We start from the raw sequence: 24,332 nt of genomic DNA, 5'->3' as shown, positions 1-24,332 counted from the left end.
GTGGAATTACTTGTGTAGGCATGACACGGATCACATCCTCAGGTTTTGCAATTGGTGGTTCTAGTAAAGCTTGGGCTATTTGAATCATTTTCTTGCACATTTCAAACCATTGCTTTTCTAGTTCCGCATAGGGATATGTCATCCACCTGTGTTCTTGGGTTTGGTTGTTTTTGAGCCTCACATCATAGGCTTTCAAGAGGGCATCTAATGTCTCATTAACCTTCTCTGCCAACACAAATCCTCCTGAACTAGCACTTCTCGGTTTCTCATCCATGGATGGTTCTTCTAGAGGTTTAACCATCTGTGTAAGAGAAGGTGCCTCCTTTTCCTCATGTTGTTTTATCTTCTCCTGAGCTTCGGTAAGCTTCTCAACTAGGGATTTTTGCTCTCGTTCCCTGCGTGCTTTCATCCTAGTCTTTCTAGCTTTCCAACTATTTCGTTTGCTCTTGGTTTTCTGACTAGGTGCGTCTGTCTTTGGTCCATCATCTGTCTTTGGACTCGTGTCACTTTCCGTGTTCTTTGTTTCTGGATTCTCATCAGCTTTCTTTTGAGCTTGTGCTCTCGTAACTACTTGAACCGGTACAACATTTTCATTTTCTGAGCTACTAGGGAGCTGAACAATCCCTAAGACATTTGTCGTGATTTTCCTGATTTGGTTTGGTTTTTTCGGGCAATCAGGGATCACGTGAGTGATGCCACACTCAAGACAATAGGCATTTACTTCAGTGATCTCCGCATGAGGACATTATTTGACCAAGTGGTTGTCACGACTTTTGTGACAATCTGTCTGTGGTTGAGGAGATTCTTTTAGCATTTCCTCTTGGCTATAAGCAAGCTTTGACCTAGATAAGCCGCTATTTGCAATGAATCGCAATGTCCTTTCGTCCATTTCATACCTTCTTTCTTTCGACTGAAACCTAGGAGGTGGAGGTTGTACCGGCCTCACCACTCCATGTGTTTCTCTCACATTTTGTTGCTCCGAAGGGTAGTACTCACTTTGGTTGCTATACCACATTGTAGTTGGTACTGGCGTTGGTTTATTTGATGCTTCCATCATTGGCATGTATCTCATGTCTACCTGCATTCTAGCACCTGGCAGCGGAGGTTGTTGTCCTAAGACAAGCTGTGGCCTTAAAACTCCTACTGGTCTTGGCGCATTCCCCGTAATGTATCTAGGTGGAGTGGGTGCTTTTGGAACAGGTTGTACATACCTCTCCCTAGCATTTTCCATGCTATAATAGCAGTCTTCCTCCGTATGGTTCGTCCATTTTTTCTCAATTTCACACCACTTCGGCTCTCCCGAATCAGACCTTACAAGAGGAATCAACCTCTTAACTAAGTCGTCGATAAGCTTTTCTTGATCAATCGGTGCCGTTGGCTTGGCAATGGACTCACTTATCTGTGAAACACTGTGCTGAGAGGATGTGTCATCTCCTTGACTCTTTAAGTCCTTTTCTTTGTATGCCTCACAGTTATCCACTAGATAAAGAGCTTCTTTGATCAACTCGTTTAGCGTCATCCTCCTTATCATATGCAGATCCTTCTGAAGGCCAGCATGTCTCATTCCCTGGATAAAGATCAGCATCAATCGTGCTTGCGTAGGTAATTCCGCTCTCGGACAGAGCTTAACATATCTCTTGAGCCGTAATGATGCTTTGCGTACTGATTCATTCTCCTTCTGTTTGAATCTATGGATTTGCGAGACCGTGTTGTGAGCAATGCCTTTTGGCGAGAATTCTTCAATAAACTCCTCAAACAGCTCATCTAGGGTCTCAAAATCCCATTTTTCCACCGAGTCGAACCATGTAGCTACATCATCTTCTAGAGTCAATCCAAATCCCGCAAACTGTGTCGCAAAATCTGAAACTTCCTCTGCTTTAATCACTCTTCTAAAAGCCTCTACGTGATCTCTCGGATCTTTATCTCCGGAGTATTTTCTGTTTACCCATTTCTGGACTTGGGATGGTCTAACTCGTCGATTGTCTACAAGTCTAACCAGAGACTCTCCCAATCCTTCTCTCGTTATCGCTCTTGAAGGGAATCCTGGTGGCTCTCTTCTTGGAATTCCTATAGGAATTCTCGTGTTTGGTGGAGGCATTTGTGGTCCTTCATTGACCAAATATCCACCTCTTTCTAGTACAGTCTGTGGATTTGTGCTTTCTACAACTCTGTATTCTCGTCCATACTTGTCGACAACTATAGATCTCCATTGATAGTCAACTCCGTATGTGTAGACATATAAGAGCTTGTAATCTGTTATCTCTTCTAGGTATGGATCTGAGCACCTATAAAGATTGACCTCATTGTCATCAATGTATCTATATAGTCCTTCACTCTCATGACCAATCATCCAAACTCTCTCGACAAGATGGGTCTTTATCAATTGCAAGTTTGGAAGATCCATTGTGGGAGGATATTCCTCTATCGTCGGGATCTCCAAGCTTGTGTAAGCTGCGTTTGAATCTAGGGTAAACATGATTTCTGGGCTTAAGAGCTTTTTCTTTGTTCAAGTAGACTTAGTCCACTGTGTTCAAGTTCTTTGGTTAGGGAAAAGTCGAAACTATGTCCAAAACTGCAACTGTTTCGTCACAATTCTCGCAAATTGTCGCTTTTAGACACCCCTGACTTCCAGATGCATTTTGCCTTAAACGATGTTTTTTTCAAAATTGAACTAAATGGTTGCCATAGGCATACATTTAGTTCAAGTTTTGCTCTAAGATCTATAGAGCCGCTCTCAGGCTATGTTTTGATATAAAACCTTTTTCGATCCGATACCGTTTGTGAAAGTTATGGCCAAAACAGTGAAATGCAGTTTAGAATGGTCAAAATGAGTCCCAATTCAATTTTAAAAGAAGATTTGGGATCTCTGTGACATTGTGAACACTTATGTATGGTCAAAATTACAGTTGGACCCTAAAACTGGCCTAGAGACATCCTATGCGTAGGATGTTTATATGCTCAGAATTTAACAAAATTTGGTCCAGAGACTCCCCTTAAGTCCAGCAACACAATGGTATGCTCAGAATTTCATTTGGACCTAAAAATGGCCTTGAGACATCCTACGCGTAGGATGTCTTTTTGCTCAGAATGACTTGAAATTTTCACCCCAGCTTCTCCTTGATGTGCTGATCACAGTGGTGTGCTCATAGGTTGGTTTGGAGTCCTAAATCAAGCTGGAGACATCCTACGCGTAGGATGTCTAACTGCTCAGATTTTGTCCAAACTTGATCCCAAGATTCTCCTAGTGCTCAGCAACCCAATGATATACTCAAAATTGAATTTGGATGCCAATAGGTCAAGACTTGGGCTGCATAAGCTTCTAGTGCACTCCCAGAATAGGATGTTTGACAATTCTTGTCTTTGCTTGGTGAATAGGCCAAACAAGGTCCAAATTCACTTTTGAAAAAAGTTCTGGAATCCTTGAGACACTTAGAACCTCCCTTTATGGCCAAAGTAGAATTTTGACCACTTTATGACCCTGGAGACATCCTACGCGTAGGATGTCTTTTTGCTCTGTTTCAGCTCAAACTTGCACTGTAGCTCACAACTATTTTTACTTTTCGATTCTGACACCTATAGGTTGGTCAAATGATCGAGAATCTGTTCCAAAAGCTTGATGTCTGTTCTTATGAATTCACCAGTCAAATCAACTCTAAACTGGACCAAATTTGCCTAGGAGGCTTATCTAAGGCTATATGACAGCATGGTATGGTCACAATAGAATTTTGGTTTCAGAATTGTGCAGTAGACATCCTACGCGTAGGATGTCTTTTTGCTCAGAATGAACCCAAATTTGAACCACAGACTCTCCTTAAGGTGCTGATCACTGTGGTATGCTCAGAGGTTGATTTGGAGTGCTAAATCATGGTGAAGACATCCTACGCGTAGGATGTCTAAGTACTTAGAATTGCCCCAAACTTGAGCCACAACTTCCCCTTGATGTCAACAACCCAATGCTATGCTTAGATTTTAATTTGGATGTCAAAAGACCCCAAAACTAGCTATCCTTGCTAAAGTCTGTTCAATTTTCCTTTCACTGACCCAAATGAGATGAAATTTATCGCATGCACTCAATACAACATTTAGAATATGCCTTTGGAGTCATCCTATGGTTTGGTCTCAAAATTATTCCTTGGGCACAATTTGGGTAGGATGTCTGGCAATTTTCGTCTTTTGGTCTTATCCTGTCAAGATTTGGTCAAATTTCCACTTTCCAGGTGAAAGTAGGGTACAACCTACCTTCGAAACACACTGGTAACCTCAGATTTTCAACAAAAAAAAGCTAGATCACCCTGTAGACATCCTACGCGTAGGATGTCTACTGCTGATTTTTTGAGACTGAAGTGTCCCTGATGCTTCCTTATGCTCTCAGCAAGTGTAAGTATGCTTCACAATTGCAAAAACATGCAAAAATCACTCAATTTAAGCCTTTTCTGACTCCGCCTTTTGGCTTTTGGTCAACAAAAATAGGAAAAAACACTCAAGTCAATATGAAAATAGGGTAAAACCTACCCTCTGAACCCACTGGTGCAATCAGAATTTTCAAATTTGGTCTCCAGAACCCCCTTGAGACATCCTACGCGTAGGATGTCTATGTTTACAGAATTGCAGGTTTTCTTCACAGAACCCTTGCAAATGCTCTTTTATATGCACAGCATCAGTCAGTCATACAAAAATATCCACAAAAGCTTGTTTAATGCATTTTTACCTTCAAAAGCACACTTTTCCGTGATTTCAAATGCAATCAAGCACATTAGCAAATAATTCAGTGCTGAATAGCTCTAGATCAGAATCGGATCACTTACCTAAAGCTACTCCTACAAATCATATGGGGTTTTGCATCTATGAGTAGAAAAACGCTTCACTGCCACACACGGACTAGTAAACGCTTTTATCACCTCACAAATCACTCGACCACCAACAACTACTCTAATCCACAGATCCTAACTAAACCTATCTAGTCGCAGACCTTCGGCAAGACACACGCTTCCTGGCTATCCACTTGATCACGGAATATCCTCTTTCGGATCCACTTAAGAAAAACGCTTTTTTTAGCCGAAACTAAATCAAGCAACCATCACACGAGTGTTAGTAGGAAACCTACTTAGGTCCTTGTGTCCCCGGCAGCGGCGCCAATGTTGGAGGAGCGACTCACACACCCATGAAGTGCATGTAAACACTACCTAGATCAACATAATGTCAATCGAGGACACAAATGACACAATAGGCACACAAAGGAAATCTCTTTAGCTTGTCAGGTTGAGACCATCCTACACATACAACACTATGGAAGGCCAACTAAACCACAATCAAGAACCTCACTGCTCTCAACTACACCACCTAGCCACATACACACATACGGAAGGTAACTCACCTAATCATGCCAGATTCGTACGAAACTTAAGGAACACCATCCCCTCACTAGATACACCTGTCCCTAAGCTTCTACACTCAAAACCCTCACTCTAAACCCATCTGCGGAAAACGCGTAGGATGACATAGCAGAATTTTGAAAGTGCCCGAAACTGAAATTTATGAGTACCTATGCGTAGCTTATGTCGCCACAATTCTATAGACTACTAGCATGCAAAAAACAGACATCGTTTGATACACTTACGGCCACAAATAGCTCGTAGATGCGTCGGCGTGTGCGCTTCGTCTCGCGTGGAATGCTTGGCATTGTCGCGTAGCTCTCCTCGAGCCTACAACAATGGTGCAGTCGGATCTCCAATGTGTTGAGCGAGTCGGGCGTAGCGAGAGGATAAAGCTCACGCTCACTCTCTTTCTCTCTCACACACAGTAGACGGCAGCGCTAAAGTTTTGATTATGATTAAAGTCTCCCCCTTTTACAAAATGACCTAGGTACCTTATATACTAAGGCTACCTTAGGTTTAACCAAAAATGGGGCTGAAAGGGTCAAATGGCTTTGTATTTACAATCTGGAAGTGCCATTGCACCCCGTCTTCTGAAACTAGAATAACTACTCATTACAAATGACGTTTATAGCCATAATCCACAGCATTTCATAACTCGCAAAAGATAAGACTTTGGTACGAAACTCGAGTTATGTTGTGTTGTTGACCCAGCGGTCAACACCTGCATAATTGAGTCGTTATGCAGGTGTAGTTGTAACTTGTAAAAACTGGGGTCAAGTGTATTTAAACCGGCTGAAATTGTAAAATCTCGAATAGATCTTGAGCTCGCCTTTAAGAAAACCAAGAGAATTTCAAGTTTTCCCTTATTTTCAACGGTTAGGGAAAATGTATTTTTCTAGCACTGCTTGTGACTTTGACGACTCCAGATTATGTGTATAAAACAAAAATTGCAACAAAACTGATGGATGGTAGGAGCACGTGGCAAATATTGTGGCGGTGGAGGATGGGCAAATAAGGACCGTCTCTCTCGTCAAGCCGTATTTAGAAACGATCTCACTAAATTGTAGACTTTATCATTTTCAAATTAAAAAATCTTTATGTGGGAAGGGGAATTGCACTAAACCTAGGTATGGGATCAAAATTTTTAGTAATTTTTAGCACAAAAATTGCAACAAAACTATTGGATTAGTTGAAAAGTCCATAATTGAGTCGTTAAACGGGCCTAGTTGTAACTTGTGACCAATGTACTTAGCAAAAAACCGGGGTCAAGTGCATTTTAAGGGACTGAAATTGTAACATCCCGGTTAGATCTTGAGCTTGCCTTTAAAAAAACCGAGAGAATTTCAAGTTTGCCCTTATTTTCATTGGTTAGGGTAGATGTATTTTTCTAGCACTGCTTGTGATTTTGACGACTCCAACTTGTGGGTATAAAACCCTAATCTGATTCCTCAACTCATCGTTAAACATGTTCATTGTTATAGAGGCTACTGTGCTCTCACAAATTCTCTGTAGGTGTTTCCTCCCAAGGAGCTCCTCCCCTTGTCCATGCAGTTCACGACCCCTTTTAACTGCAACGCTCTCTCCCTTCTTAGCCCTTTGAGTGTTTGAGAAAAATGTGTTTCAATATAATATCTTGCCTTATTTATTTAATTTTGAAAGTGCCGATTGAGGGCAAGGGGAAAAGGAGAAATTCCGCTCCAAAACAGAGAAATATAGTGTAAAATCTCTAAAAAATAACCTAATTTTCTAAAATTTCCTCCTGACAAAATCAAGGAAAGGAATTTGTATGTTTGGAAAAATGATTTTTCTCGAACACGACTCTGACCCTCTGGTGCACTGCTTTCTGTAGCAAGGAAGCTCACCTCCCAACCCCTGAGGCCTTGTGCCTCTGTCTTCTACACCTGGCACCTTCGTCCCTGCCCCCTACGTGAGGCCAGAGCCCCTTTTTCTAATTTTCTCTTGCTGCTCTCTAGCTGTCGCTTGTGGACTTGCCTAGCTATAACACCCGGAGGCCACACTCCCTTCTCCACCGCGGCACTCCTTTTATCTGCAGCGCTCCTTCTCCCTCCTCGTCAACGCCTCCCGTCGTGGCCCCCTGTAGCCGGCCAGGTTGTTCATGGCCCCTTCTTTTTACACAACTGGCCGCATCTCTAGGGGTATGTGGTTAAATGCCTGGCAATTTGGCAAAACTGTATGTCAACAGGCAACTCAACTCAACAACAGTTCGTACGGGTCCCGAGAGCTCTAGTTTGATCAACAGCTCGCAAGCATCAATGGGCTATGCACTCAGCTGCCTGCAGAGCGTCTTAGCAAGAATCTCTCTCTCTCTCTCTCTCTCTCTCTCTCTCTCTCTCTCTCTCTCTAGCGGCCTCCACTCCCCCACTTCCTCCAAGCCGTTGCCGCCTGTTCGCCTTCCTAAAAAGCAGCCCCAGGTACCGGCACCCTCCCGACGTCCTCAGGTTACACCAGCTCCGTTTCGCCCACGTGGCCACCCTGAATCTTCTTCTCCTTAATAGAGTATATAGTATATATAGTAGGGAAAATTACCAAAATACCCTTCCAATTTGCCGAAATTCCCAAAATGCCCCTCGTATTCTCTTAGGATACGATATAGTCCAGAACTGTGAAAAACCGTTTAGCAGAATAAAAAAAAGCGAGGAGCAGAGCCACAGTGCCGCGCGAAGTCGAGCTGTTGCATGCAAATCGCAGGATGAAGTGGCCCCTAATGCTTACTCGCCAACTCTGAGGCAACTAAAACGTAGGAACCCGCAAGCGTTCTAAATCTATGTTAATTATTGCTGACGAAACAGGTTCCAGCTTTGGCTCCTGCGTTTTGGTTGCCACAACACAGGCCACTGGCCAGCGGATCTATGGGATAGGTGACAGGTTTCGTTGAAGGCGACAGGTTATAGAAACGATGCTAGCCTTGGGAATTTTCAAAAATTTTAAGGGTATTTTGGGAAATCTTAGGTGTATTTTGTGGGCAGATTGGGAATTTTGAAAATACGAGGGGCATTTTGGGAATTTCATCAAATTAGAGGGGTATTTTGGTAATTTGCCCTATAGTACAAGCCGTTGCCGCCTGTTCGCCTTCCTAAAAAGCAGCCCCGGGCGCCGGCACCCTCCCGACGTCCTCAGCTCCGTTCTTTTTTCTTCGCCCACGTGGCCACCCTGAATTCTCCTTAATAGAGTAGTATAGTATAGTCTAGCCAGGTTCGGCTATTGAGAACGACGGGAGGTCTGTACAGGAAAATGAAGGCCCCTCTTCTACCGTCCACAATATTATGTACGCTTCCTGAGGTATCAGAGAGCGATGGAGTGGCCGAGCTTGCCATTAGAATCATGGCGCCCCGCTCAGCCTGCAATTTTAGTATTGGCGCTACTTGCAGGCTTCATCTTGTTGCTATGGTCCAGTTCGCACAGCAAGGGGAGTCATGCAGGGGAGGGGACGAAGGAGAAGCTTCCACCAGGGCCTTTCATATGGCCTATGGTGGGCTGTCTACCGGCTGTGGGCTTCAAGCACCGCCATAGAACCTTCTACAAGCTTTCCAAGAAGTACGGACCTGTGATGCAGGTGACTCTAGGTTTCTGTATCTCTGTCTTTCCATCCATCGGTCTATTTGTATGCATGCTGCTGTAAGTATGTGTGATCATAAGCATGGATATATGTATACGTGCTGGCATGTGCCTATCCATCCATCCATATATGTATGTAGTTGAATGCCTCTCTCTCCCATAGGATGTATGTATGCGTGCATGCAGGCACGTGTCTATCCATCCATGTATGTTTGTATGTATGTGAATGCCTCTCATCCCCACAGGATGTCTGCCTGTCTTTCTCAAAACTTCCTCGTTTTGCATAGGTGCCCATCGGGGCTGCCAAGCTTATCGTTGTCCACGGCACTGCTATGGCACAAGAGCTGCTGAAAACCCAGGATGCCCATTTTTCTTCCCGACCCCTCTCCATGACGGGTGCCTACCTTGGCTTCGACCATGCTGATGTCAACCTCACCCCCTTCAACTCCAACTGGCAAGCCACCCGCAAAGCCCTCTCCCTCCACCTGCTCTCCCCCTCAAAGCTTGCCTTCCAAGCTGCTATGCGCAGATACCAGGTCTGCTCTTCTGTTAGCTCTCTCTTCCATAAAGCTTCCATTGAACCTGGCACTGTTGTCAATGTTAGCAGCTTTGCAGACCGCTTGATTACCAACATCATTGTTAGAATGCTCTTTGGAAATCGCTACCGCTTTGATAGCAATCAAGCTTGCAGTAGCCAAAATCCTGCAGCTCTCACCATCTACAAAGCTCTTCAGGATTTTGATCCCGACCTTAGAGAAGGCATTTTTCTTTGGGGTGAGCTCAATCTGGCAGATTTCTTCCCTGTCCTGGCACCATTGGACCTGCAAGGGTTGGAACGCAGGTTTCGTCGGCTGAGGAAGAAGTTGGAGAATCTCTTTGAGCTCATCATTCAGGAACATCGAAACCACCCGCATGAAGGAGAAGAAGAGGACGACTTCATCGGGATGCTCCTCTCACAGAAACAGCTGTCAGACAAACAGTTGATGGGAATCATGAGTGTAGGCCATCTTAATCATACTTGCTTTCTTATTCATGAGCCTATATTAAGTTTGCGTTTGATGGTTTATGTATTTGCAAGTAGTGGGCCTTTGAGACTCTATGGGAAAGGAGTTAGTGTGTGCATACTGACTTGGTTCCTGACCTAGAGAGCTCCAGCTATAAACTCTTCGGTTGCCAAGGAACAACTATAGGTGTGTGCTCGTAGACGATATTGGGCGTTGCTCTGGGAAGGTTGACTCCCTCCTGGGCTGTACCACCAGATGCCATCTTTGCAGGGCGACAAAAATCCCTGAGCCTAGTTTGTTTGATATGGTCTCTCCCACTCCCCATCTATAGCAGATGCTCTCGATGCTGGTACATCTCAAGTATAAAGTGACCTAAGCGTCGTTGGTCTGGGGTCACCATCACTGACTGAAGACAGAACTTTATCTCTTCAATCAAAGAAGGGAAACAAGCTCCGATGTCACTGTAAGAAGAATGCCACGTGTCAGCATGAGAAACCACTCTCCAAGTTCTCTCTCTGTGTTTCTGTCTGAGCTCTTGTCTTACTATCCCGTTGTTCTCACTGCAGGAGAAGGAGATATGTGGGGACTCAAATGGTACAGGCCAGGCAGCAATCTCTCCATGGTACCCATGTTATTGTACCCATCTGTCGGTGAAGCATACCATACTGTTTGGGTAGCTCGCTGATGAATTCGTGACGTGGAGGTCAGCTCAGGTCACTTTCTGGTTGGCCGCTGGCCGAGAAAGCTCAAGGGCCACCTCTTCCAGCCAGCCAACTCACAAGCTGCCGGTCCAATCAAAGCGCTTGCTTTCTGTTCCTGCCAGCAATGGCCTCTTCCCTGCCCATGCGTTCTGGTTGACTTGTGTGTGTGTATGGTGGGTGCATGCGCGTGGGTGAAGTCTGTTTTTAGAGTATATTTTCGTTTGATTTCATTGGTTTCCTTGTTTCTGTCTTTTTTCATTGTGTTCTTCTTGTTCTCCTTGCTTTCATTGTGTTAACGTTTGGGTTTGCTGCTGTTGGCTTGCCGTCTCGCTCTCTACTCGCTCTACCAGGGTCTAGATCTCTACATCAGGTTTCTACAAGGTTTACTATCTTTAAAGGCCTCCTTCACTGCCTTCTTGGAGTTGCCTCCCTAGCTCTAGTTCTCCAAATGTCAAGTTGTACTCTCCTAGGGTTTTCGTGGCAAGCATTTCAAGATATGGCAGAGTTGCACTGTGAAGGAAGATGCGAATTGGCATGTAACTTTACGCAAAATTTTTCTTGAAAGCTTTCCAAGTCCTTGGAGTGTGCGGCTAAAGACTTCCACCACTACATGACACTGCCTCTGAGAAAATTGGTGGCTCGAAGGATCTTTGATTCTTCTGAGTAGATCCCCATGGTGCAGAAGTTGTCAAAGTGCTGCAGAAACTGTAAAGCTTTCCTTGGATCTTTCTCTTCCGAAAAACAAGAATAATTTCTTGTGAAAGTTTGGAAGTGCCATCTTGCTCTGTCTCCTCTTTGGAAGGACCGGTATGTTGTACACGACTGCAGCTTTGATACCACTATAATGGGAGGGCACCACGTGCCAATAGAAAATAACAGAGCGAATAGACTTAAGCATCTTTAATAACAACCGACTAGAGAGGCGGAGTGGTGGAGTTCCACCCTAAGAGTGCACTGGCCCCAAACCTTGGTACCCCTTTCGGTATTTCTTTATATTGCTTCACAAAAGTACACCTCCCATGTCTGTGCTCTAAATCTCTCGTGGGTAGATCGTCAGAGAGAGAGAGAGAGTCCATGGGGTCTTATTTAAAGGCCCTTTGGTAGGCCCTTGGCCTACCAAAAGCAGTGCATGAAAAGCATCAAACTAAAAAGCATCTAATCCCAAAAGTTGCAGCGCGTCCATACAACTGCCACGTCGGCAACCCAACGCAAGTACGGAATGATGTCCGTATACCCGCCATGTCAGCTCTTGTCAGCACGAAACGAGGGTTGTCTGTACAACTGTCAACGACTCAACGTAAATCGCAGACTGTCAGTGATGCCATGTCATCAGGTGGATACGCAAATAGACTTATGAGTGTTTGTGTCATAGTAACAGGGGACGCCCTTTTTCGGGCTTCCCGTCCCCACTTTTCCGTCCCCACTTGCCGTCCCGCTCTCTTTTTTACACTAAAAATCCATTTCAGCCCCGTCCCCCGTTCCCCCGTCCCGGAATGCGTCCCTTGTGACTATGGTTTGTGTAGCTTTATTTTAAATGACTTAAGACCCTAGGAACTTGGGCTTCCATCGGACGGGGTCCCATAAGTTGGTTAAAACCCTTCTAATAGTTTGCTCCACTAGTGGGAACTCCTATAGCTCCTAGGGTTTAGGCCCCTTGATCGGGATCTATAGGTTGGCTCGGGTCTTCAGTGGCTTGACACATCAACAGTTTGTGACACAACATGCTGAAAATAGGTCTTTGAGTTAGCAAAGTGGAGATAGAAGTTGTTTTTGTTTTTCAGAGGTGGTCAGAATGGGTGGAAATCGTAAGGATTAGTGGTGCTAATCCTATAATTAAGACTTAAAAGTTAAAACTTCATACTTCAGATCAAACTGAGACTCAAAAGATTGAATGTGTGTTTGATTGATTGAATGAATGCTTGAAAACTGAATACAATAGGTTCCTTATATAGGAGACGAAGAGACACAAATGAAAAGACACGTCTCATGGTGAAGAGACATGACTTTAGACGTAAAGACACATCCTTTCGGCGAAGAGATGCAACCATTGGACGAAGAGTTGCAACCGTAGAGCGAAGGGGTGTGACTAGTCGTCGAAGGAGTGTAGCTTTTGGCGAAGAGGCATGTCACTTGAGCGAAGGGTCGTGACTATCCAAGCGTAGGGGTTCTCCTTGGCATGGAACTTTGCGTATCTGCAACTAGGAGTAGATGTAATACTGTAACATAGTCACAATCGTGACATTTACTCCCATTTAAAATGAGAGCCTCGGCTAAAGAAATGACTTCTGATGTTGATAGAACTCTGGAAAAGCATTGAATCTTCGAAATTGTTTAATCTTTGAGTTATTTGAAACCTTTGTCTTGAACTTGTCACGTGACACATCCAACCCTATGTGTCCGTGGACAAGCTACAGCATGACAAGGGTTCAGTCAGTCCAATCACTCTAGCTTAGGAAGTGTTCTGGCACTTTTGTGAGTCTATTTGCAGACCGTGCATGCCCAAGCACTTAGAGTAGATGCATATCCTCTGGTTGCACACATCATGATCATCAACATTACCATCCGAATCCATCAGGAGCAGTTTCCAGTGCATAAAACCTATTTTCCCTATTTTTGACCTTTTTCACTTATTATTTTAAGTGACTTTTGTTGGGAATTGGGTAGGGCAAGTTTGCTAAAGTTATATATAAGCAAACCTAGGATTAGGCTAATTGGGCATAAGAGCAAGGAGAACACAGGCATAAGTGCAACAGGCTCCCTCTCTCTCTCTCTCTCAGCAAGACTCCCCCCCCTTGGCTTGCGTTTTTCACCAAGCCTCATCAGCAATTCCAGCCCTGCCATGGCGATCTCAAATCAGCGTTTTCAGCCAGCAATTAGCGATTCCCAGCTTTTGCAGTTAGCGTTTTTGAGAACTTGCTGTCTGGCGTTTTTCAGCCAGCATACTGCATACTCAGCGTTTTAAATCAGCCATACCAGCGTTTTCAGCAAGGGATTTTCAGCAAGCGACGGACCAGCAGAGCAGCATTTTGCAGCAGTTAAAAGGAGCCACCCAACGTTTTTCAAACAATAGCAAGACAACGTTTTTTGGGACAGGCGCTTGCAGCCAACGTTTTTCATGAGCCATTAAGTCAGCGTTTCAAGCATCAGTTTCAACATTAGATTCATCGACGTCAGTCACTCATTGCGTCATAGTCTCTCAAGCTAGCATCAGAGTCTTGTACCAGTTTGTGCAATCAATAGTAGACCACTCTCACCATTGAGAGTGGGGCCTTCGGAGGAGGGTTTTACAACTTCCCGGTGTCGTAATCTCTTCTCTCTCTTATCTCTCAGTCTCATGCACCTTCACACACAATGTCCATTCACTTTGTTTGTGTCCATTGCACTCTCTCATCAAAAGAACGGAAGGCTCTCCCTTCCCTAAGTAAAGGGAGCCTTGAGCACAGTTCGGAGCACTCATCTTGAGCAAAGTTCAACATTCACTTCCGCTGCACCTTACATTGCTATGAGAGCTTTGGTAGTGTTCTGTATCACTCAAGGAAAGAACCACAAGAACCACATATTTTTTTTTGCTTGTTGCGGTCGCACATAACCCAAGTTTTCTTGGGCGTGTCAATTCCTAATCGTGTTTTTGAAGAGTGACAGGAAACCCAAGAAAGAAAGGCTTGTCCAGTCTCCCCTTGTGCCTCTTTTCACTCATTGAGAGCAGACCGTGCACTTAGCAGCCGGCCAATCGACGTGAGGTGGGAAAAAGCAACCTTGGTGTAAGCGCAAGGCCGCCAAGGGGTGCATCCGCGGAAAAGAGCAGAACTCGGGTGAAGAGAAGATCCTTCTCTAACACAGATTGCAAGCGAGAGAAGATCCTCACGAACCTCAAGAACTCAAGACCCCCAAGAACCCCAGAACCCAAGACCCACAAGAACCCAAGTTCCTCGAGAACTTAAGAACCAAGATCACAGTGTATGGTCATCACCCGAAGTGGAATGGATACTTCGCATGGAGGTGGTGAGCATGGGAGTGGCGAAGAAGAGTTTTCCCCACCAGGAGGTTTTCTGTCACAAGCGTGTGACTACTATCTATCCTTTTTGTTGATTCCTTTCTTATTATTTATTTACTTTCACTTTTTGGAAACACCCCTCGAGAAATCTAACTGCCCTGCATTGCATAGCTAGTGTGGAACTGTCCAGGCCTGAGGGCAAGAGAGCACTAAGGTTGGACAAGGACTATGGTTAGCCAAAGTGGGGTCATTGACTAGCCAAAGCGAATCCTTTGCTACAGAGGCTACATTTCAGTTCTGGATGTGGCCACAATGTACAAAGAGGGTCGGATGACCTAGAAAGATACAATGGCAGCATCTCCTAAAATTTAGGGAACTACTATTTTGGGACCTGAAAATGTGTTGGCGTCATTACCTCCGGAATGACAAGGGGAACATTTTCTTGCTCTGCTGCAAAGTCAACTGATGCACTAGTTGAGATATTTTTAGCCGGGAATGCCCAAAGTCGGAAAATGTGCCATGTGGCACTCTGTGAGCATTTTGCTACTCCTGGCCAGAGAGGGGGCGCCTAAAATGAGAGAGGAGGCTGATTTTCAGAATTTGTCACAGGTTAAGAGCTATGGAGTGCTTGCTTTCCCTCCTATGTACAGTGCGGTGCCAGGAGTGATGCCCTGCACGCTACGCACTGCCCTCTCTCTCCCCTTTGGCAGTATGTTATGCCCCAAGTATGCCCCACTAGTGGGCTTTTCATTTGACCAATGTACAGTTGTGTGGGTTCATGCGCGATTGCCGAGGCAAGAGCCTCTTGCACAGGTGCTGGATTAGCTAGCGGCTAAACCCCCGCAGGTACAGGTGATTCGGAGAGGTTTCACGCTCGAAATCTCGTCCGATTCAAAGGGCAAGTAGCCCTACAGGTGCAGGAGCTCGAGGACTTGCTACGGATGCGATCGGCAGGCGAAACGGAGCCCGAAACAGTAAATTACAGCCTGCTGTGTATTTTTGCAGGTTTAGGGTTTTGGCCCTAAACGGACCCTAATACCCCCAGGAGGTTCGGGGATGCAAGGGGACCGTTGTACAGGCGATCTGGCGCATTTTCAGGGCTGAAAACAGAGAATTCAGCGTGCTGCAGATTCTTGCCAGGTTTTGCAAAGTGCCCGTATGCGTCAGGAAAGTTAGTCAATGCGTGGGAATACTGACTGTGAAGTGTTCTAGTACAGTTATGCTGTCGAAATCAAGCCGGAACAGTGGAAATTCAGCCGAGTTTGTGCGGGGCAGCTTGTAGGGAGCCACAACGTTTATTCCCTCTTTTGAACAATAAAGAAATACTGAAAGGGGCGCCTAAGTTAGGGGCCAATCTGGTGTCAGTCTACGCATACAGGTGCAATCTAGCAGCCTGTATCCCTCTCCCCTTTGTTGTGTCTTGAAAGTACAGGTAAAGTGGACGACAAATGAAATGGGTGAAAGCTAAATCAAGGTTTAAAGTAAAGTCTACCGCCCTTTTTGGATTGAACAGGCCGGTTTCATTTTCCCGACCCTCCCCCTTTCCTATCTACGCCACGGATTGTACCCAATCCTCTGGAGGCGATGGTCAAGTCGATAATGGAGATATGACAACAACAACAAGAAACGAATCGCGTTGCGATGGCACAACTAGAAAGGAAAGCAGAATGACAGGAAGCTTTGGAGCGTGAACGCCAACACAGACAAGAAACCTTGGAGCGTGAACACCAACTCAGACAAGACACCTTGGAGCGTGAGCGTGATCAAGCGCGCTTGGCGATTGAAGAACGACAGGCAGAGTGCGGCACAGAGTGAACAATGCATGCAAGAGTTAGTCTACATGTTCTCGCCTCGAAGTCCAAACCAGTCAAAGATGTTGGTAGTTCATCAAGTGGCGCAAGCCGAGATTTCGACTCCAACAACCCAGTCACATAAAAGTTGACTTTCAGTAAGTATGATGGTAAGATGGATGCCACGGTTATTCATTCTTGGTTGCATCAATTTAATGCTTATTTTGCGACAACTAAGAAGACAGGAAATAGCAAGGTTTTGACGGCAGCTATGTACCTTGCCGATGATGCCATCAATTGATACCACGCAGGGCAAGAGGCATAGTTAGCCGCGTACCTAGAGGAAGCCGACAAATTCACGCCCCTTTCTTTCAATTGGGCCGATTTCCAAGACAAGCTTAAGGCGCGGTTCATGCCACTTCAGTACCTCGCACGATTGAAGGACGATTGACGCGCTCTCAAGCAAAATGGTATACCCGTTATGTCTTTCTCTAATCGTGTTTTGCAACTCGGCACTCAATTACGCAAATCGGATGCGGAGCACAAGGAGGCATTTCTTTATGGATTGGACGAGTATATGTGGAGGTACTTGATCCAATCGATCTCAACAAGGCGATAGCGATTGCTCTCGAGCTGGAGATGAAGCACAATAAGGGAAAGCCTAAGGAGAACAAGACTTCTCAAGGAACCTCTCAGAATTCTCAGAATACGTAGAATGGTAAGAACGGTAAGAATGGTAACTCTTCTAGCCCATCTTCCTCTAATTCTTCGGAAAAGAACTCTAACAAAGAATCTAAGGTTAAAGCTAAAGCACCTGCAAAACCTAAGCTAACCCCGGATGAAAAAGTTGCACAAGGAATTATAGGAGAATACATCACGGTTGAAGAATAAGTGATTTATGCTAAGGAAGGTAGATGTTATCAATGTCACGTCAAGGGTCACATTAAGAAGGCATGTCCTAAGACAGCCCCGCCTAAAGAACCAAAGGCATCCACAGCAACCACAAGCACTTCAATGAACCAAGCTGAATCTTCTCATGTCTCTGACACACACATTGATGAGTCAATGGTCATGTAAAGGGTCAGATATTGTTTGATCCAGGCAGTATGCATGATGTGATGATTAGTGCCTCTCTTGTTGAGAGAGCCCGCCTAGAGGTTAGTCAGAAATCTCCTCTCGAGGTTTTTGGCCTTGCTCCCGCTATGGACTCTCTCATCACGAAAAAGTGCTTTGATGTGTTGTTTACAGTTCAGCAAGCTGCTTTCCGTAGAAAATCTCTCGTGTCTCCTCTTTCAGGGTGTGATATGCTTTTGGGCATTAGATGGTTTTGTGAGCATAACCCTCTCATCGATTGGGAGGCTAACACGCTCACATTAAATGCCAAAACTGACTCTCTCATCATCATTCTTGCTGAGGAAGGTTTGCATTCTTTGCCTCTCATCTCTCATGTGCACGTAAATCGTGAATTACGACGAGGAGCACAAGCGGCATTCATCTATGCTGCTCCAGTTTCCTAGAGCATTCAGCCTCCAAACAAGTAGTCAGATTTGTTTACCAAGTTTAAGCATCTCTTTTTGCAGGATGATCTTCCACCCCGTCTCCCACCCGAGCGGCGTGAGGACCATCGTATCGAGCTTATGGAGGGGGCACAGCCTGTCAGTAAGGCTCCCTACCGTTTAAACAATACAGAGGAGGAAGGTTGGTGGCCAGAGGATTCATATGTCCTAGTGTAAGTCCTTTTGTTGCTCCTATTTTGTTTGTTTGCAAGAAGGATGATTCGTCCCCTTTGTGTGTTGATTACAGGGCTCTGAACAAGATGACCGTCAAGAACAAGTTTCCGATGCCTCGCATTGAGTATATCCTGGATAGGCTCAATGGGGCAAAGGTCTTCAGCAAGGTCGATCTCAAGGGTGGATACCATCAGGTACGGGTATTCAAAGGCGACATCTTCAAGACCGTTTTTCGCACCGAGCGAGGGCAATGGGAGTATGTTGTTATGCCTTTTGGATTGATTGGTGCCGTGGGTACATCTAATCGTTTCATGGTAGGCTGTTTCGGCGATATGGTCTGTGTATGCGTGTTCATCTTTCTTGATGATATTCTCATTTTTTTCTATATCGTGTGAACAACATGAAAGGGATGTCGAAAGGGTACTTGAAACCGGCCCATAGGGCGGTAGGCGTTGGCTTTCACCCGAAATTCTTTACTTAAGACACACACACAGAGCACTTTGCAAAGGAGACCTGTAACGGGAATTAACACTTAATCACACACACGGCTCGGAAGCTAAAATGCTCCGAGCAGACGCCGACAACCTGTAGGCCTTAAAATTGGCGCCCCTTTCGGTATTTCTTTATTCTTTAGGAGGGTAAAGTACAAAGAAGAGTCCTGGGAATCCTTTGATTGTATCCCACTAGATATCGCCTGTTTGGCCAAATTTCGGCAGCATAACAGTCCCTAAACTTGCGCGAAACCAATTCCCCTGCTGGAACTCGCTCCTACTGGCGTATACCCTCTGATTCCTGCCCAAAAACAGTAAATTCAGCACGCTGTATTTACTGGTTTTTGCCCTGTTTTCAGCCCCAAACAGTCCCCTAACTGTCCTCTGCCAGTGGGGCACGATTCCCAAAGGTTCTGGCGTCCGTATGGCTGAAAAACAGTAAAATTACAGCGCATACACAGCGCTGATTTTGCACCTGTATGGTGAGGTTATGACCCTCACTAGTGCCTGCTTTGGAGTAGCAGCTAGCTACCCCTATTCTTGCTCAAGGAGGCTCTTGCCTCAGCACAAAAGCATGAACCCACACAGCTGTACATCAGTCAAATGAGGAGCCCTCTTGTGGGGCATCACATAACTGCACGTAGGGGGGAGAGAGAGCAGTGTGTAGTGTGCAGGGCATCACTCCTAGCACCGCACTGTACATGAGAGGGAAAGGAAGCACTCCATAGCTCTTAACCTGTGACAAAATGCAAATGAAGGCCTTCCCAGCTTAAAAAGTCAGCGCCCATTTTTTTGGAAGAGGCAAGTGCATGAGAATTTGCCACTTGGCGCATTTACAAGCATTTTCCCGTTTCGGGTTCGCCGTTAAAAAATATCTTCACCGGTTGCCCAGTTGACTTCGCGGCAGAGTTGTAAAATGTTTCCCTGGTCATACCGGAGGTAATGACGCGAACACATTTCACGGTCCAAAATAGCAGTTCCCTAAATTTTAAGAGATGCTTCCGTTGGGCTCCCACTGGTCTTCTGACCATCTATCCTCATTGGGACCGCATCTAAAAGTGCGATGTGGCCCAATTGTCGGATACTTTTTGTTGGTAGTCCCACCTTGACTTTACGCCTTAATTGAGTTCACTTCCTAGTATCCACCAACTTGCTAAGTGCGACGGGGGGATCTATATGATCTTGCTCTGAGCCTAGACATCCTCTTACCATACGAATTCCAGTGCTGACCACTACCCATTTGCGGGTGAAACTACCGTTCACATTGGCTATGCAATGTCCAACCGTTTGCTACTTCAAGAAGAGGGCCTCAAAACAAATAAAATAAACCCCATTGGAAAGAAACCAACAACCAAGGTTAGCAGTTGCCACATCTTTGCGACATGGTTAATAACTGCCACGTCCTCGTGACATACCCCCCTCTTGAAATCGCAAACGTCCTCGATTGCATACCATAAATACACGCCACTGATGATCTTGTGCTGTCAACACTCTTTTATCATCGCATGTATCCGCAAGAAAGGTCATAACATATAGATACCACAGTAACACGGAACAGGCGGAACGGGGGCATTTTGTTCCATAACGGCGTTTCGAGCAAGGCCGGCCGGGGAAACGACTACTGGAACGGGCCGGAACGTCTGGCGGCAGTTTTTAAAATTCAATTATGGGCAGCAGTTTCTAAATTGCAAAAACAGGCGGCAGTTTTTGGAGCGCCCATTTTTGGGATGGTTCACACTAGAGGTGTGTGTGTGTTGGGGGGGGGAGGGGAGGTCTTCACTATTTTCTCCTATAAAAGGTAATCCACACCTCTCACAATTTCATAGCCCTCACTCTCCCGCATTGCTACTTGAGTCTTGAAGCGCCACTCTCTCCCTCTCACCCTCCCTCTCAAGCTTGAAGCTTGAAGCCAGTCTCTCACACCCTCTCTCAAGCTTGAAGCTTCAAGCCTCTCTCACCCTCTCTCTCAAGCTCGAAGCCACAAGCTCTCAAGGTTGAAGCTTCATCCCTGTCGCAACTTGCAAGCTCCATTCCAATTTCCTTCATCGCATCCCTCTCTCAAGCTCCATCCCTCTCTCAACTTTCAAGCTCCATCCCTCCATCTCTCTCTTGAGTTTCAAGCCTCAAGCCTCAAGTCTCAAGCGCCATCAATATGGCACAAGCTTCCGCATCAAATGAAGGTCCCTCGCTTGGTAAGAGAGGAAAGAAGGATGAGCCTTCATGGTGGGATGAGGTGCACTCCAAAGTCTTGGGCAAAGAAGGCGGTGCAAGATCATGGACGTGCAAACTATGTGGATTTCAACGCAAATCCGGGACAAGCAAGGTTCGAGCACATCTCCTTCACATAGTGGGGGAGCAAGTGAAGCTTTGCAGCAATGTGATGGCCGAGAAGAAGAAGGAGCTTGAGATCAAGGATGCCATCATAAGAGCCAAAGCAAATGATCGACCCAAGCAGAAAGCCATTGACCCCAATCACTTGGTTTTTCCTTCTTCTACCACTCATTCGCTACGCTTCCGTTGGAGGTAGTAGTGCGGCGGCTTAATCATCATTTCAAACGAGCACTCCCTCTCATCTCACCCATCGTCGACGAACTCTAGATTCGTCATGGGATCCCAAAAAGAAGGGGGATGTGGATGCCGCCGTTGCCCGCTTTTTTTATCACGATCATATCCCTTTCATAAAGGCTCGGTAAGTTCCAAGTTCTCAATGCTCTTTCATATCATGACCATAACTAGTATGTTTGTTTTCCAATCTACATTGTCTTCTCTTTTGACCTTTGTGACATGTACATTGTATAGGTCGGACTACTTCAAGGCAATGTGCACAAGGATTGGGGATTATGGGCCACGCTACGTGCCACCCACTTCAGAGGCCCTCTGTACTACTCTTCTTGATAGAGAGAAGGCCGTTGTGGAGATGGCAGTTGTAAACATGAAGCGACAATGGGCCAAGTATGGAGTGACACTCATTGCAGATGGATGGTGCGACACAAGGAGGAGATCAATTCACGGGCTTGTGGCTTATTGCAAGGGAGAGATGTACTTTGCCCACTCACATGATGCCACAGAAACAAGGAAATCCGCCGATGTGCTTGTTGGAGAGTGGGCGTCTGCCATAGAGATCATTGGCCCAGAGGTGGTGTTGCAGCTTGTCACGGATGGGGAGGCATCAAACAGGGCAGCTGGCGCCATTTTGGAGGGTATGTATCCCCGCATCAAAGTGTCATTTTGTATGGCACATTGTCTCAACAACCTTTTAAAGGATATAGCCGCCTACCTTGGATTGAGCCTCTCATTACAAGTGCGTCCAAGCTAGTGTCCTTCATCAACAATCACAATCTCCTTCGTGCTGCATTCTTGAAGCGGTTAGGGGGAAGGTTCTCTTGAAGTATTGCGAGACCCGCTTTGCCTACAACTACCTAATGGCTCATCGCCTATGCGAATGTCAGAGTGCAGTGCGGCAGACCCTCATCAGTACGTAGTACACTTCCTCATCCTACGCAGGTTAAGTCGCAGGGATCTTATGTGCAAGCAAGTCAGAGGATCCCCAGTTTTGGGAGTCACGGAAGACTATAGACCAAATGGTACAACCGGTACTCCACTTGCTTCGAGTAGTTGATGGCATGCAACCTTGCATTGGCAAGGTTTATGAGGCCATGGATCGCATGGTGGAGGCCCTCAAAACACTTGAGCCAGATGCAGATAGGTTTGAGGAGATTAGCTTGCTTTGTCAGAGCAGATGGGACGCCTATGCTTCCCCTTTCCATGGTGCGGCTTTTGTGCTGGATCCAGAGTTTCAAGGTGCAGGACAGGAGCATGATGGGGAGGTGACCAAGCAATGGAACGAGATCTTGACCATGTTTCACCCTGATCGAGAAGAGCGCCGCAAAATCAAGGATCAACTTGCTATGTACAGGGATATGCGAGGATCATTTGGGCTTGCCGATGCCCAAGTTGATCGCACCAAGATCTCCTCAGTTTTGTGGTGGCAGGACTATGGCTCAGATGGGCCAGAGCTTCAGCGACTAGCTATCCGCATCCTCAGCCAAGCGGTTAGCTCCTCTTGCTTGGAGCAATTGTGGAGTGTTTATAGCCACGTTGCATCCAGGAAGAGAAACCGACTTGCAATGGAGAAAGCAAATGATCTTGTATTTGTGAGTGCAAACTTGCGTATGCTTTGCAAGTCGGCATCCAAAGTATCAGATCCCTTTCTACAGTGGGAGATGGAGGCAGAGGCGGAGATACTTGGGGAGGGTGGATCTACAGAGGTTTTACATGAGGATTGGGATGACATCCATGATCTCCATGACACCACTACAGATTGGCAGGCTGGCTCTTCTGCCACTGGTCCTTGAGCCTTGGCCCTTGACATGTTTCCATTATTGCATTTTGACATCTATGTATTGAGCTCTTGAGTCCATAGTGGCTAGTCTTTACTCCTGAGCCTCGACTCTTATCTTTTCTCAGTGCTTACCTTTTTGTAGTGCCTTGGCTGGCCTTATAAGCCACACTTGAATTTATAGTCATAGTCTTTTAAGTTTTTACTTCGTCTTTCTGTCTATTGAGCTCTTCAATCTTTGCACTTCCTAGATAATGTTATTTGTGATGCGCTTAGTATGTTATGAGGTGTCTACAACCCCGGTAAATTGAATTTACATCCGCAACCACTAACGCGCATCGCGCACAAGCGACATGTTGAAACTTAAAACATGCTTGAATATGATTCTAATTGTCCAAGTAGGTGTTAGAAGCTTGGCTTATAGTTGTTTCCTAACTTATAGGCTGTTTTGAGGCTAATTTCAGCATTTTTTGGTGGACCGTTCTGGCGTTCGCGTTCTGGTCCCCGCCTATACGTTCTGGTACCGTTCCGGAGCCCCCCGTTCCCGTTCCAAGTAACTATGATAGATACAAATGACTTAATGAGGCCTTCATACTTTTGTCATTTCCATCTATTACACTGAATTCATATGTACATTTGATGTACTAGCTCTATCATTACCCCTCCTTTGCACACGTTGGGTTGGGGCATAAGTAGGCTGTAACTCAAAGACTTCAAGGTAAAGTTGCAATACATTTGGTGACTCTGACAGTTCATGCTCTTCCATCCACTTTGCATCCATAGGCGGATAGTTCTTGAACTTCACCAAATAGCGTCTTGCAACTTGTCTTTTAACTTTTCTGTCCTTATGCGCCAAAACTTGCTTAGGTACCAGGATCTCATCAAGTTCCTCAACTTCTGGCTGATCCTCAACTAGCATATCTTGTGGCACATCACCCATGAAGGGTCTTAGAAGACTCACGTGAAACGCATTATGAATCTTCCATGCATCAGGCAATTTCAGCCTGTAAGCCACATCGCTGATCTTGTCAAGCACTTGAAAAGGCCCATAGTAAAGCTTAGGAAACAACCGTTCCTTGCCCTTCATCTTCTTTAACCTTGCCTTTTCGAACCTTAAGAGAACCCAATCACCAGGTCATAGTAGAAATTCACGACAGTGACGATCAGCAGCCTTTTTCTGCTTTGCCTGAGTCTTCTCCAAGGCAACTTTAATCTTCTTATACATCTCATCCATGTTCTCAACATATCGATTTGCCTCAAAGATCTTGTCCTTTGTATGCAAAATGGGAGGAACCTTTTTGCGGCCTTCAACAATCTCAAAAGATGCTTTGC

General features: G+C 45.5%; 2 protein-coding genes across 2 annotated transcripts in view; both read left to right on the top strand.

Annotated features, from left to right (window-relative positions):
• The first annotated feature begins 8,615 nt into the window (after nt 1-8,615).
• The window catches only part of LOC147444610 (cytochrome P450 782C1-like), a 31,639-nt gene continuing 15,922 nt past the window's right edge, over nt 8,616-24,332 (top strand). The window contains exons 1-2 of the mRNA XM_086527162.1: nt 8,616-8,949; nt 9,239-9,949. Of these exons, the coding sequence (XP_086383288.1) occupies nt 8,689-8,949; nt 9,239-9,949 (972 nt within the window). The 5' untranslated portion in view covers nt 8,616-8,688. The remainder of the gene's footprint in view (nt 8,950-9,238; nt 9,950-24,332) is intronic.
• LOC147444612 (uncharacterized) lies at nt 9,973-23,032 on the top strand. Its single transcript, XM_086527163.1, has one exon. The coding sequence runs from the start codon at nt 22,243-22,245 to the stop codon at nt 23,014-23,016; it is 774 nt and encodes a 257-aa protein (XP_086383289.1). The 5' UTR covers nt 9,973-22,242; the 3' UTR covers nt 23,017-23,032.

Source organism: Adiantum capillus-veneris, chromosome 13 (assembly GCF_014529385.1).
Source record: "Adiantum capillus-veneris isolate H3 chromosome 13, ASM1452938v2, whole genome shotgun sequence".
NCBI classification, from domain to species: domain Eukaryota; kingdom Viridiplantae; phylum Streptophyta; class Polypodiopsida; order Polypodiales; family Pteridaceae; genus Adiantum; species Adiantum capillus-veneris.
The sequence above is the reverse complement of the archived record's forward strand: the minus strand, read 5'-3'. Positions and strand labels throughout refer to the sequence as shown.

Excerpts from the sequence above, each read along its gene's own strand:
- LOC147444612 (XM_086527163.1), top strand. The coding sequence starts at position 22,243 with ATGGTACAACCGGTACTCCACTTGCTTCGAGTAGTTGATGGCATGCAA.